Source organism: Oreochromis aureus, linkage group 23, assembly GCF_013358895.1.
Source record: "Oreochromis aureus strain Israel breed Guangdong linkage group 23, ZZ_aureus, whole genome shotgun sequence".
NCBI lineage: Eukaryota > Metazoa > Chordata > Actinopteri > Cichliformes > Cichlidae > Oreochromis > Oreochromis aureus.
In genome coordinates, this window is record NC_052963.1 from 37,634,232 (window position 1) to 37,650,170 (window position 15,939).

The following is a 15,939-nucleotide window of genomic DNA, read 5'->3' on the forward strand; positions in this document are numbered from 1 at the left end:
AAAATCAAATGAACCAAAAGGTCTTAACAATCTCTATAAAAGGAACATATAATGGTGTTTAAAATTTATGCAACTGCTGGGACACAACTTCCAGTCTAGTCTTTAATGATCTCTGCTAAGTGTATAGTTGACAGTGAATGGCCCCTTCTTTCCCTCCCAAGAAAGGCCTTGTTCTTTCTCTTCCTGGTTATGGTTATGGCCACTGATCTTGATGCTAAATCACCAACAGGCTGATTCACTTCATAGAATAATGACAGCAGTTTTCAAATTCTCTTATACTGCAGCATAGGTAACCAAAATGATAAAGTATTCAGCCACCAAACACTACTACACTCCTGAATAAAACACACTACTTTTAGTTACATTTGCAATCATTGAGAATTTATTTATTCACCTGCTACCTATTTCTTTTGCAAGAATGCAGTACAAATTTGGTGGTGAGAAAAAGCAAAACTTCCAGAGAAAATCTTTAGAGAGAACAGGGAGACATCGCTCGGCTGTCTCGCCAACGAGTTCCTCATTACTTGTACCGAAACCAACTCCACCACCTTGAAGTGCAAGCAGTGATAGCAGTCCCTGTTCTGCTCTGGGTCTGGTATAAAACCACATGAACAAAGTTCCCACCGATTGCAGATGTTTGTTAGAGAAGCCATCAAAACAAACAAAAGTCATCATTGACTGGTGGGATGTAAATTTTGAGAGAATGTGGCACTATAATCACTTTATCTCACTTATCCTGTCTTAATTATCCAAAAATTAAGTGACTCTAAGTGACTACCTGTACAAAGTTACACTGTTACATGTATCATTTACTGGATAAAAATATAAGGCAAATGTAGTTCACGTCAGTATGCAGTAGAAGGACCACCCTCCATCGCATAGTGCAAAGATATGTGTTGTAAACCAAAATCTGCAACCACTATTCAATGAACTGAGATTCCCAGTGTTTGTGTGTATGCATGTGTCAGACACACATTCCTTTAAGGTTGATCAAAAGAGGATTAAAAGGTGGGAGTAACTTGAGGTATGCAACAATGTGCAGGCAGGAAAATAGCAGGATACCGATAGTGAGCGCTCATGGATGTAAACAAGGCTGGATTTTAAACACTTACTGGATTTGACATTTCTTAGCCCTCAACTTTTGTTTTCTTACAAAAAAAAAAGAAAAAAAAAAGAAAGAACAACAACACTATAAAACTTAATAACCGTCTTTTTTGAGTGCAAATGAAAGCAGGGAGGTAGAAGAGGGAGCGTAGTAGCATGTATTGTGGTCATGCTGTCCAGCAGGACAGAGAGTCTTTCAAACATTTCCCTCTTTGTTTACTGTGCTTCACCAACACCCCCAGTGATGTAACACAGCTCGCTCTTAATAGCCAATCAGTGTTGCGTCCCTTACCCCCTCCATCTTTTTTGCTCCCACCCCAGTCCAACTGGATTGCGTATACTCCAACAGTGTACTTTTCCAGTCAATGAGAAAAACAAAGCAAGGCATCCTTTTTTGGGCCAAGTGTCTGCATTGCTCCTCCCCCCTCTCATTCTTTCTCCCTAGGACATGCCAGTCATTAGTAGGATGCCAGGCTATGACTCTCTGCTAAAGCCAGCAAACGCACAAATCATAGCAGAGAAATGGAACGAAAAACAAACAACAAAAACCCCAAACTATACGGTTGTTTACAAACTCCTCCAGAATTTAGGCTAACTGAAAGTTTATTAACTGAGTTTTTGACTAGGGTAAAAGCCAAAGAGTAAGTGCATTGTGATTAATGTACCTATTATTATTCAACTTTGATAGTGAGTAAACTGAATGAACTAGATTGTTGATTTGATTACCACAGCTCTCTGAGCTCTCCAGCTTTTACCTCCTTTGGCTTTACTGCTCTTCACTGCAAGCTGGCTGATTTCACATTAGTTTACACTGCTTTTACAAGAAGCAATGAAAGTATTTTAACAAAACATGGATATTTAGTGATCACATATTGCAAGAGGAAGCAATACAATAAATTACTTTATTAGTATTTTGTCACACCCTTTGCCCTGAAGTCCTGTTTCACTTCTCATTCAAAGCCAAATTTCACTTCTGGCAAGTCTAACTGGCAAAGCAGTCCAATTTTAGCACCTGCATGTTTAAATGCTAATCACTGGAGAGAAGGGGGGAAGCAATACAATATTGTAGTATTAGTAGCGTTGACCCACATGTATATTCCATATCTCATTTGAATGCAAATGAGTTATTTTTAAATGAATGTTCAACACTTGATGGCTCTGCAATTCCATATTTAATAACTAATGGACAATCTCACTTTAAGTTTAGTTTACTGCTTTAGTTTACTACCACAGTTACGTAAGTGAACTCTGGTATCTCAGTTTCTAAGAACATCATGATCTCAGGGTTAGACAGTATTGCAGTTACCCTTCTAATACGGAGAAATGTTGTGCTTCTGCTAAAACGCTGCATCAGAAAATGCTCAGCGTGTTTTGTTGTGTGAGGCCTATAAAAAGTGCTTAAGAAATTGAGCACCCCGCAGGATTACACAACTATTACAGCAGTGACTCCACCTTGTCACAGTTAAAATAAAGCCCTCCCAAATGCCTGCTCGTGAACACTGGCAACAACAGCACAAACACACACATACGGTTGGAATGCAGAGCTGAGGGTGCGTCCTTTTTTTTTTTTTTTTTTTTTTGAAACAGAGACAAAAGACTTACTGCTAGGGTTTATGTGGTGTGGCAGTGCCAGTTCTGCCATTATGTCTCAACATGCTGAGTTTTTAACAAGTTATTACTGGTGTACTCTTCACCATTATACCTTCCAAATAAAAGAGAATTTAAAAGATACACGGGAAAAATAAATGTATCACCAGAAGCTTAGGAGACATCAGTTCAAAAGAGATTAATTGAGAAACCAATAATGACATGTTCCATCATGAATGATCAGTATTTGGCAATTAAAGGCCAAACTTTGATTTCATTGAATGTTTTAATGAAATTATTACTGGATGTTATAATGGAGAAAGCATCACACGTGCATTTAACTTAGAAGCCCTTTTTGTTTGTTTTTTATATATATATATATATATATATATATATATATATATATATATATATATATATATATATATATATATATATATATATATATATATATATATATAGAGAGAGAGAGAGAGAGAGAGAGAGAGAGAGAGAGAGAGAGAGAGAGAGAGAGAGAGAGAGAGAGAGTAGTAAAGGTAGAAAGTAGTTAAAAGGGATAAATGGAACAAAGTTGTTTACTCAACAGGTGGATGTTTTACTGCAGAGCTTTGTATTTCTGTGTGCCCTCACATACTTACAATATCTTGTGTCACTTACTAAATTTCCAAGTAAGTAACACAAGATATACAACTGTGTTTAAGGGTAACAGCCCCACTTAAATGCATTATAAACTCGCATTTTCAAATACAAATTATTTTTGGGGGATACAGATACCAACCTTCTATAGTATAATATATATAAAATCTATAATTCTTCAAGTATTCTTCAAATACTTTTTTAAAAAATATAAAAGTCTTCAAGTATTTGCTACCTTCAGGGAGAGGATTGAGACTTCCTGCAAATGTGTCTGGCTGGATGTTTACCATTCTTACATATTTCAAGGGGGGAAAACAGTTACCAAGGTCAAACAATAACTGCTACATGTTTCATGAAAAATTTGTCTTGTGATCACTGCAACCATACTCTCCTCGATTTTATAACTCACATATCCGTTTCAGGGTTAGGGGGTTCACGCCTCTCCCATCATATACTGGGTGAGGAGCAGGGTAAACACTGAGCAGGTCACCAGTATAAAGACACTCAGGTCCATGGAACATTTATTTGGTTAACCTGCAAATCTTCAGACTGTCTGACAGAATAAGAGCACCTGTAGCACTTCTGATGCAGACTCAGAGAAAACATGCAAGGTTGACAAAAGAAAGCACAGTGTTATTTCAAGAGCCTATGTGAAAGGGGGACATGTTTCTTTTCACAGCCAATGAAAACAGTTAGACTTTGTGCATTCTACTTTTTACAGATGTAATGCTTTTTCCCCCTCAGGCAACAAAACCCCTTAACTCTGCAGACCATTTGTGACAATTTCCAAAGATAGAAGTTCAACAAGCTCTTATCCGCCTACAATGCTAGAAATAACTTTATACATAATTTAAAAGGGAGGTAATTTCAACACATTTTGGATGTTGCTGATACAAGTTTGCACTTTAGAAATTTGAGTAGCAAACCTTTACCTACTAGACTAAAATGACTGTGGTTACTAAATACCTAGAAACTTGTGTTGTGGTTATGGCAAACAGAAATGAAGTGTAGGTCCAACCTCGACATTCACTTAGCTAGCTCAAATTGTGCAAAATAAAACACAACAATTATGTTAAAAGCACTAGATTGTATATCTCCTGGCACATAGTGATCTAAATGACTGGCTAAATCCTCAAGTATATAGTCATTGAAGTAGGGTGTAGCACATCTGTTCATGTTCACTGAAGCTTAATACACAAATTTCTCTTTGTTGGCACTCTTTGTTTTTAGGCAGCATGCCTTTGCCATAATACATAATACACGGAATCCTGACTTGCAGAAATGGCTCCCAAAAACTAGAAAACAATTTAAAAAATCCAAAACTGTGATATTCTAATGCATCAAAAATTGTTACAACTAATTAAAATGAATTTAGCTGGCATGCTGATCAAAATACATAACTCAAATCAGTATTTTGTAACCACATTGCACGTGTCTGGAAACAATATCAAAATGCACAGCATACACGACATGAAATTTGACAAATGTTATAGCTATCAAAACTGACAAATTCCACTATGGGTGTGAGTGGCAGAGAGAAACACAGGTAATATATTTGCATATACAGTACTAAAAAAAAAAAAAAAAAAAAAGTGTACAGCCCTATAATCAGTCTCAGTCTTTTCCTCATTTGATAATATAAACAGAGGTAATGCCATTTAGCATCTGTTACTGAAAAATTGAAAAATAATGTGCAAATCAATCAATTATGTCCAAACCTGAATGATACAAATCTAAATTTAAATTTTAACCAAAACAGAATAAGTCAGGTGATTAGAGCCCAGCAGATAAGCCTTTAAAGAGGGTCTAACTATTCCTCTTTTAGACAAAAGGAACAGTGGCTCAGAGGTTGTATGGCTGAGCTAAAGCAGTCTCAGCAAACACTTTTGTGTTGACGAATAATTCTATTGCAGCCTATGTGTTGTCTTTTGTGCACTCAAGGTGAACTGTCAAACTGCACAGACACAATTAAACTGCACAACAGTTATATGTGTTACTAATATAACTAAAAGAGGTTCGTGAAGAGTGCAGTTTACTACTTGACGTCTTTGTCTATCCCTACCATTTCAATGAGACTGGAGAGACAATATCTTTTTGATTCCTGATATATAATGGGCTGCATGGGAAGCTAATAATAGGAGGCAACCAGAAGACAGATCAATAGTAGAGAAACATTAGCTGGCCCAGAGGAAAGGAAGAAGAGGATAGCGAAACTAGGAGGACGGGGAACAGAAGATAGGAGAGCACTCCTAAGGAAGTGCTTAACATAGTCATTTGGATATTAAAATCAGGGGTGCGTCAGCCGCATTTTAGTATTGGCGAATTTGCTTTGATGACTCCGGTGACATGCACTGATGTCAGCTGCTGATAACTAGCTGTTGTGTCTCATAAATTTAGCAGTCCTTGAATCCTTGTGTTTTGAGTTCAATTTCATAAACTTGCATGATTGAATTTGTGCTCCTTCAAAGATGAGAAAGACTGATGAAGAGATAAAACATTTTAAAACAAGGTTTCTTTGTTCCCTTGGCACAGATGTGGGGGGAAAAACCAAAAACATCTATATCTATATTGACTGTTATGCAAACTGTTAACAACAGCCAGCCGAATAACAATATTAACATTGATAATGTATCTATCCAAAATGTATAATCAGTAAATCCGGATAACAAGTTGATAAATAAGGAAAAAGTAAAAGAAAGTTAGACAAGTTCTTTAAAAGAACAGAGGGAATACATAACACAGATGGACATGAAGTATCAGTAGATGCTCATCTATAGAAACATTATCTTTGGGACATCCAGGAGCCAGCAGCATGATGATGAGTGCAGGAAGAAGGGCACTCTGCTGAATGAAGACTTTAATTGCACCCACCTGCATACACATCAAACAAGGGCGACTAAACCTGCACTAAACATAATCTGTCATCTTGACAACTCCACTAATGGCCACTTTTCTTATACAGGAAGGAGATATAAGAAATCCACGCATGGAACGCACAAAGACATGTACAATGCTGCACAGGCTCTGCTGGCTGCTTCTGGCAGATAAGTCTGGTGGCAGTAAGTGCGGTATGTAAACATTTGTGCAAGCTTGGAAAGATACTCACAGCTGCTACTCCAAGACTTGAGGAGAGATTTGATGCTGATCTCAAAGAAGACAGAATCCTGCAGGCTCAGCATGGTAGCTCCCAAAAGTTAAGCTTCCCCAGAAGGCACAAATTTTATAGGTTTCCTTTCACCTTTATTTCCCAAAAGCCAAACATTCCACTCTTCTCAAAAATAAACACCTTGCACTTATCAAACTTGCAGGCTCCACCAGCAGGAGCTGAGTACTAGCCTCCACAGGTGCTAGTTAAAGGCAGCATCCTGAAGAACAGTGCGAGCAGATGATGACGGGAAACCCAAGAAGCACTACCACTTTTTCGCTTTTGCCACCCAGTTAGCTGAAGAGTAAAAGTGATCAGAAAGAAGAGGAGAGAGAGCGCACAGCCTGGCTAGTTAGAAGTATTCCACCCCAGAGCCTGCTGCCCACTTGCCAGTCCACAGAGTCCCTCATCCCCATTTCAGCAGAGAAAAATCCAGAAAACCGAAGGACAAAACTGCATGAGAACTTTTGTTCCTGAAATGAGGGAAAACAGCAGCAGAACAGTACGCGATAGAAGTCTTAACAATGTGCGGTAATATTCCTTCTCCCCTTCTCTTCCTGTATGTGTGTGTGTATGTGTGTGTGTGTGTGCATGTGTGTGTGCCAGTCCTAGCCCGCTAGCACCGTCAGCCACCCTCCTCCTCCTGCCCCAAAAGCCCTCTCCCTCCCTGTTCGCTCATGGCCAGCCCCTCCTCTTCTGAGTGAGCTCTTGTTCTTTTACCGATGCCTGCTCTTTTCTCTCAGAGTGAGAGAGATGGAGAGAGCTTGTTTCAACAGCAAACAGGGAGGGAGGGAGCAGTGCGTGGGGGTGGGTGATGTCATCAAAATGCTGCGAGTGTTCCCTGGCTGTGGTTCAGTAATGCATACGCATGTCAGAGCTGCTACTGTGCTGCCTCTCCGCTAGCCTATCAAAGCAATACTTCCTGTAAGCTCCACAGCAATACTGATGCGTCATTCCGAACTGCAGTAGGAGGGAAAGGAAAGAATGGGAGGTGGATGAGGCAAAGGAAAGAGGAAGGATAGATTGAACACACCTTAACTAGTCAACCAAAATAATAAAAATGTTCCTAAATTAACATTAAATGTATATTTCACTTTTTAAAACAAGAATATATATGTATGACTTAATAGGTATATGTTAATGCAAGTCACTACAACCAAGTGACATGGATAGATGACTGGCTACCTGTTTTCTTTGGCATTATAGTGATCAAAACTAATCTTTTTGCTAAGCTAACTGCTCACACCCACAGGAATCATGGGCATTACATCACTGCCCTGTCTGAAAGCTACCAGGCATAGTAACACACAGAAAGATACACAAACACACAACACACCCCATTAGTAAGAAAACAGCCCATTGTTTTTGTGTGAATGTGAAAGACACACGCACACGATTCAGCTGATATTTTAATCTTGCATTGACGCTAGTTATTCCTGCCCTGGCAGAGACTTTAACACTGATCCACATGACATCAAGCAATTTGTAGTCAAGCACAGGATTAAGTTTGTTACCAAAATATTCTGAAGGGAAAAGCAGTGGGAAAGCTGCAAAAGACAAATGTTCTTTGTCTTCTTTTAGTTTAGTCTTCATTTCTCTCTCGCCCTCAGTCTCTCCCTTCGTCACATGTCCTCCACTACACAAGTTATGCAAAGTGAGGCAGAGCTCATTGCAAACAAACAACACAAGCAGATGCTTTGTCAAGCCCTGGCTGGTGCTACCCCGACGCAGGCTTCCACTGTGAAACTCTGCCTTGTAATACACAAACAGATTGTTTACAGTACCACTGCAAATTTGCAGTAATCACGCTGTTTTATTTTAAGCCTTAAATCTGAACTTCTATGAGTCATGTTTAATCTTTCCGAGAGCTACATTAAAAGCAAGATACTGCCCGTCTGTCTGTTCAAATCTGACCAACTGCATTTCCCCAAATGTCAAACTATTACGTATGTGTCTAATTTACTAACCTAAAAATCCCCAGGAATATACTCATGCAGCAGCTTTACTGTGACTAATGGCCACAACTGGAGATGTAAAGCCATATATAGAAGTCTGTGAAGCAGAGTCTGATCCTGAATGAGAAGGGGAACAGCTTGCTGTTGCACAATTCAGAGATCAGCAGGATGTTTCGATATAACAGACAGTTTCTAAGTAATGAAGTAAAAGTTGTTTTTGGGTTATTTTGTTAAGACCTCGCTAGATTACCTGTAGCTTTAAATTAATTAATCTAACGAGAAAATGAAACTCTTGAGGTTAAGAATTTCTTTTGTGAGAGTCCTGGGTCATGTCAGGAAACAAGAGCCGACTGCATTTTTCAATGGGGGAAAAAAAAAAAAAAAAAAAAAAAAAAAACATGAGCAAACCCAAGCATGCACAGGGGCAACATGCAACACAGAAGGGCTCTACCTGCGTGGGGTTTTTTTGTTTTTGTTTTTTAATCTTTGGTCTACCCTTTTTCTACCTGACACAAATGCAGTAAGTAACAACACAGAGGGTGGATAGCTGAATAGTTTTAGGGATCAGTCAAGTTTGACTGTTTTCAAATATAACTTACTAAATGTCCTCCCTTTACATGCCTTGGCTCTCAGTTCATGTAGTGGGAGGACGGCAGAAGAACTCATGGTCAAATTATGTTTAAAAACAACATCTGGGTTAATATTATTGTAATCGACAAACGAGTCAACATAAAACTATCAGAGCTCTCTGCAAACATTGTTTTCTGTAAACCAGCTTTATTGTTTAAGGAATGCAGGACTGACCACACCATCTCTCTGGGAACACTAGAGCTAAAAGCTTCTGTCCGACGGAGCTGACGTAAGCCGAGAACTTCAAATAAACACCATTATAACTCACTTCCTGGAATAAAGCCCTCACTGATCAAATAATCTCAACTAAATGCACGATCAAGGCAGGTTACTTTAGCTTCATTCACAAAGTAGGAGCAGTGACTGACAGCTAGCCATCCTGGCTGTAGACAGTATAGAGCAGCTGCTCCTCCCAGGAGCCCATGGGGTGGAGGATGCATTTCCTGTGCTGGCCTCTCTGAAGGGCAGTGGTTGGAACAATAATCGATAGGAGCTGTAATTCAATCCCTGACCTCCCCAGCGATGCCTGGGCTGCAGAGGACGCATCATTTAGATCCATCACAGCGTTCTGAGTATGCAGCACAATTCTGCAACCTGCGCATCTACTTACTTCCGTATGTTCCCTTGACTCAGACCCAGCTATTTCATTGAACTTCTGTGTTAAACAGCACACATTTAGACAAAGGTTTTACACAAAACTAACTAGGCTGGATTTTTTTCCCTTTAGTAGTATATTGCAGTTTAGCTGGATGACAGTGGATCTAATCTTCATATATAATGTGTTGCATAAACCATAAACGGTCAAATTCTATGAGACAATCTATTGATTCTGCTTAAGCTGAAAATGAGCAAACTCATTCTTTTGATTCGCCTAGCAAATTAAGACAGTCTAATTGGAACAAAGAGTATTTCTTAGGTCAGAAGCAAAAGCCCCTATAGAATGATGAATAGAACATGAGGAAAATCTGAATAAAAACACCTCTTAACACAGGTTTTAAAAGGTCAGTTTATTACTCATAGAACCAAATGTCTTCAAGTTATTCACTATGGAACAGCTGGCTGGAGAATGAGCATGAACAATGATTCACAGCATTCGTAGATATGACACCATATTCCCACTAAATGCAGGCTGCACTGCGCACCATTATGGAGTTTGTTTCACTATAGTTGGCTAACGACTACTTAAGAAACTCGATGAATAAGTTCATCCATCCTGTCTGGATACACACCCTGTGGAGTGTTTAGACAGAAATTTCACAAGGATCTTTTATTACAGAAGCACAACCCATCAGTGCACCATTCAGTCACATGCTCCAAACACTCCCTAATCACAAACCCGCTGCACCCATTAACCAAATACAGTCCTAATCAAACCTATCCCGAAAACTGAACTGTGCATCAAGCAGCTGAATATTGTCTAAGCCTGCAAAAGACGACAAACGACGAAATGAAAAGAACAGCACCGCCTTAAAAGCCACAGACTATGCAGGTTCTTCAACAAGGGAGTGTCACTCCACACGGAGTTAAAACTCAATTAAAGCTCCTCTCACCTCGTCTTAATGTAGCAATCACACTACTTCTTGTAATGCATAACTCACCATTGTGACCCCTGCCATCACCAGCATGGTTCAAAAAGGAGACTTTTTTAATATGATGGATGTTTCCTAATAGGGAAGAAAGAAGGAAAGGTTTGAAAACAATTTGCCCAGTCAACAGAAACTGTCTTTCAAAATGAACATCAGCCTATAGCCTGCAGTCTGAGCCAAGCACATGCACACAGACACAACAAGAGTTTCATGAGCCAAGCTAGCAAAACTTTATATTATCTTCACACTTCACCAAACCAAAATGAAGAATATCACTTTGTTATTGTGGGTTAGTTTAACCGGTTGAATAATGCTATTCATAAAGACTAACAGGCCAAGTGAGTGCAGCAGAAGGGAAGGTTGAGTCATATTTTAGCCATGAGCAAATAGGGAGCAAGCATGCTCTGACAGGTAGCAGTGGAGGGAAAAAAGAAAAAGAAAATACCATGAGAAGTTTACCAGTGTAAACTGGCTGACCTACATGGAAAATAATATGTACGTAAAGCTTTAACTACTGTCACAGGCACAATATATGACCTACTACAGAGGCATGAGACTGTCAGGAAAACTTAGGCTTTGGATGTGTCCAGGTGGTGAACGATTATTGAGTTGATGTGGCAAAAGATTTTGATTTGCTTCAGAGCAGACATGATAGCAGCTGGTACACACCACCTTTTGTATCCTTTGAACTTAATGCTCCATAAAGCTCCATGCTGTCTCACGCTGTCTGGAATGACTTCAAGGTGCACAATGCGATGGATGTTTTACAATGTCAAACTTCCAGACTGGAAGCGACTGGAGATGTTGACCTTGAACAAGAGCTGGCCAAAAATTTAATCAGATAAGACCTTTGACTTTTATGGACCTGTCCTCAGAGATTTTTGATCACACCTTCCCTACAGCAAGTAAAAGAACTCAGCACTGTTAAACAGACATAACCTGCATCACAGCTTTCATTACATGTTTTCTGAAAATGCTTAAGATCACAAAAGCTCCAGCCAGAAACAACAAGTATGCTTTTTATCATCCAGCAAGATGTCAGATTGCTAGATCAAATGGTGACAAGACACCCAGACAAGTCATGATAGTGGGCTATGGAAAGGCATGTTCACAGCCAAAAGAGACTAAATAAATAAAACACTTTTTTCAACAATCCACCATTGTGTATATAAGTAGCAGTATCTTAAAAAAGGAAAGAAAAAGAAAAATCAAGGAAGTAAGTAAAAAGTATTTGACACATATTTCTTGATGCTGAACTAAACCACCTGGGTCAAACAGAAATCCACAATCCACTAATCCACAAACACTAAAAGGGTGTTTACTGTCAAGGTTCTATTGACAGTAAACACATCAAGTGGACAGAGTAACCTTTAACACTTTTCTTTGCAAACGCTGTTATCATTTTAACTGGCTCGGTCACAAAAGACAAATAATTTTGTTGCTGTATTTTAAACTTTTGACAACTAGGTTAATGGCAGCAGTGAATGTGAATAATGCATTAAGAATGCAGACCATGAAAACATGAAAACCAAAACAGTGTTTTAAATTGGGCTTGGAAATTTACACTGTATGCAGTTCTTAAATATAGTCTGTGTGGGCACATCACAGCAAGCATTGCCTTTGTAAGCTAAAAGTGGTTTGGTAATATTCGTGAATTGTTTAAATAGCAGTCTGACAGACTACAGTCCAGCCTAAACTTGGCTTTCTTATGCTACTGCAATGTGCTGTCGCATTACACAGTTAAGAGGGCTCCACCTACACTACCTCAGTTCTGTGTAGCTGCTTCTGTTTAATACTGATGTGAGATCACATTTTGACAATGGATTTGGCCAACTAGGCGAAAAACCCGTAATGCACATAATGACATCACTGCTCCAATTCCAAATTCAGTTTGACATTCGATGACCTGGTGCAAACAGAGGTCACACCTTTTTCTGACTTCACTTACTGTGAGCCAGAAAACCACTGAGAGTGGGTAACTAGCCATCAGGAAGATAGTCTTACACATAGTAAATGAAAACTACTACTAATAATACTTTACTGGTATTCCTAAACAAATTTTTAAAGAAAAGCATTGATTTTATATATGCAGTCTGAGTCATATATATGAGTAAAAAAACAAAAACAAAAAAACCACCAATTTTTAGACATTGCTAAAAATAATTTTATGACAATGATTTTCCTTTCACTAAAAGATTGGATGGGTGCCAAAAATTCCTCTACGCAGGAAAAATCTTCCACTCTGTTAACAGTAAGTGAACTGACTGCTACGAATCATAAAATATTAGGAATCCTGTGTAGATAAACTTACTCAATATATACTATACGGTATAACACATCCAGGACAGGCATCTAAAGCAATTAAATCTGTTTTCTACACAATTGATTGAATTTGGATTTATTTATTTATTTATTGCACAATGTGAGAAAAATGTGTCTTACCACTGTTTGCACTTGAAACATTTAATAGCCTATGCCCAATAAATAAAGAAGAATATGAATAAGGAATAAAGCTTTTATCGCAATGTCGAATTTATGCATACCTACAGTGTTTTGGGGTTTTTTGTATTGTATAAGTTCAGATTGAAATCACAATGGAAATACAATTCATTTGTCAGCACACATGCCCCTATGCCACACTCTCAATTGAGCATGGATTGAGAGTGGCGACCACAGCATTTTACTGCCCTCCACAGTGAACAGAAAACACAGATAACCCAGTCTTATTTTTTCATACATGGTGTATGTAAGCATGTGTGTATAAAGCAGGAGGGTATTAAGCCAGTTTTTGGAAATATGTTAACAGAAGTTAACCAAAATTGTAATCTATAGGAAGCACATAAAAAAAGCAATCTAAAATTTACATATATATATATATTTTGAATTGTGTATTTGGGTCAGTTGTACCTTTAAGGCGGGTATGGTTACTGCGAGCATGTCTGGAGGAGCCTATCCCAGCATCTACCTTTGTAACCGGATCTACCGGATCTTCTTCAATGGTCTGTCCCATGGTTAGCAGGCCCAGTCTTTTCACCCGGAGAAGCCGTGGGCCTGGCTCCCTGGGTTCAGTTCCCCCATGTTCAGCAGATCCCTCACCTGAGATCACAGCTGGAACCAGGCTCTTCAGAAAATCCATGTTCGATGAGACTTTAGGTCTTTTACTCTGGTGCATAGTCCAGTAGCCTGTGCCACGCCATTCTGACACAAATTACCTGCCTGTTTCACATGCCCCATTTACAGAGGAGTAGGTAGAGTCTTTATAGCGAGCTGCAACCTACATGTAGCCGTCAGACGTGCACTCACTGTCAAGTTCTTAAGCTGTGGGCCCTTACAGAACAACACAGAAACTCTCTGTCAGGCTCTCTAAAGCTATATAGAGAGCTCCAACTGTAGCTAGTTAACCTGACAGAGTGAGAAACTTTCTACACTGCACATTACCTGTCTGTTGACAGTGTAAAGAGAAAGCAAAAAGACATGGATCTTTTCATAGGCTGTGATGTAATTGCAAGTAGGCAGGGCTATATTTGAGTGCCAGGCACTATCTGGGGTGGGACTAGAACATGTTCCACAGGAGATAACACAAGCTTGGGCCTCTAGCCAATCACAACAGCGACGACACCAGCCACACCCTGCTGGCCTGTGTTACTCACAGGAGAAACACCACGAGAGAAGGGAGAAGATTGACAGGGACTAAAACAAGTAAGGAAAGGCCATAGAGCGGGCTTCACTCGCCCGCCTGCATTTACTGATAGCGCTTATCGAAGTCGAAATAGTGTCACTTGTTAGTATTCATGCACAAGCATAAATGCTCATTTGCTTTCTTGCTAACTTGCTTAAACAACAAGAGCACCCCTCCCCTTGCTTTCACTTCTGTTCAACTGTGCTGGTGTCTGTGAAACAGGGTGATGACAGACTGCTGTGCTCTGCTTGGCTGCACAGTTTGTACCTGCAGTGAACTCAAACCCTTCCAAATATCCCTTGCTGCAGAGTAAGGCTGTCTTATGCTGTGCTGACTCTCAAAAGCTCACTGCCTAAAGAAATCATCAATTTACAAATGCAGTGAGTGCTCTACAGCAACAGAGAGCTGGAAGCATTCACAAATTTCAGTGATGACCACAGCACTAATGTGCAAAAAAAATTTAAACACTTAAAATGAACATTATATGCTGTTTCATCAATCAGTAAGCAGCATTATAAAAGGGCTGTTCTAATGAAGACTCCAATAAGCACTTTAATATTAATAATGAATTAAGCAACTCTAATATAAAGAGGTTTATGGCACTAAAGTACTCAACAGGATTTAAAACCTTGCTTTACATCTTTAAAAGCTCATTCATCCATCTTCCTAACAACTTATCCAATTCAGGGTCGTTGGGGGCTGGAGCCTATCACTGCTGTCAGGACGAGACGCAGGGTACACCTGCAGCATTGCTGGTGCATCACAGGGTTAACACAGAGAGACAGACAACCATCCACGCTCACTTTCACACCTAACATACAGGTAGGCACAGGGAGAACATGCAAAGTCTTCCCGTTTTCTGGGCCTGACACTCACACTTTGGGTTCTCATCTTCCTCCTCATGTAAAACTTGAGGTTTGCTAGAACCATGTACAATACAGAAGAGGGAGCTACTCCAATCTAACACCAAAAACATGTTTTTGCTATATTAGCCCACATTGATAGCATTATGCTGTTATGAAACACAAATGGCAAACCTATTCAAAAGTTAACCGTGTCCTTTAAAGATTTTTTTTTTTGTTAGGCTAATGATTATAAGGAAACATGCACTCTGCAAGACCAGTAAGTGTGGTTAGGGAGTGTTTACACCCTCTACTGCAGTGTGTGAAAATGTCAACAGCAAGATGATGTAATTGTTTTAGTGTTTAAACTATGTCAAAAGGCAGAGATAGGAAGTAAAAGACATCATCCTCTTCCTGTTTCTCTCCTCTGTGCTTTCTGTAAATATAACTGAAAAAGCAATGCATGTAGGTTTGCATGTACGTAAATATGCTTGAATGTGTTCATTGGCTGCATATAGTATAAAAAACAACTGATATATAAATAAGGTAGCTGACTCTATATAGTAGGAATATAAAAATAGTAGTGGTAGGAAACACCAGACACACTAAAGGGTCTAAGACAGCCCATCAATATGGCCCTATGCATTTACATTAAATAAAAGGGAAACATTTACGGGCATTTTAACATCTTATTATGCAATAGTTTCTCTGGTTTGGCCCACTTGTGATCACACACTGCTGTATTTAGCACTTGATCTATAATTAGTAGATACCC

At 39.2% G+C, this 15,939-nt stretch overlaps 1 protein-coding gene across 12 annotated transcripts in view; it reads right to left on the bottom strand.

Annotated features, from left to right (window-relative positions):
• The window catches only part of fryl (furry homolog, like), a 73,128-nt gene that overhangs the window by 45,903 nt on the left and 11,286 nt on the right, over positions 1–15,939 (bottom strand). For 6 of the 12 annotated variants that reach the window (XM_031753660.2, XM_031753655.2, XM_031753656.2 and 3 more), the window contains exons 1-2: positions 13,551–14,112; positions 10,656–10,721 (exon numbers count right to left, since the gene is read on the bottom strand). The exons of 2 other annotated variants lie outside the window; for them this stretch is intronic. In XM_031753660.2, the coding sequence (XP_031609520.2) occupies positions 10,656–10,721; positions 13,551–13,815 (331 nt within the window). In that variant the 5' untranslated portion in view covers positions 13,816–14,112. Of the gene's footprint in view, positions 1–6,433; positions 7,092–10,655; positions 10,722–13,550; positions 14,114–15,939 lie in introns of those variants that run through there. 4 more of the 12 variants (XM_031753654.2, XM_031753657.2, XM_039607144.1 and 1 more) reach the window with 4 other exon arrangements.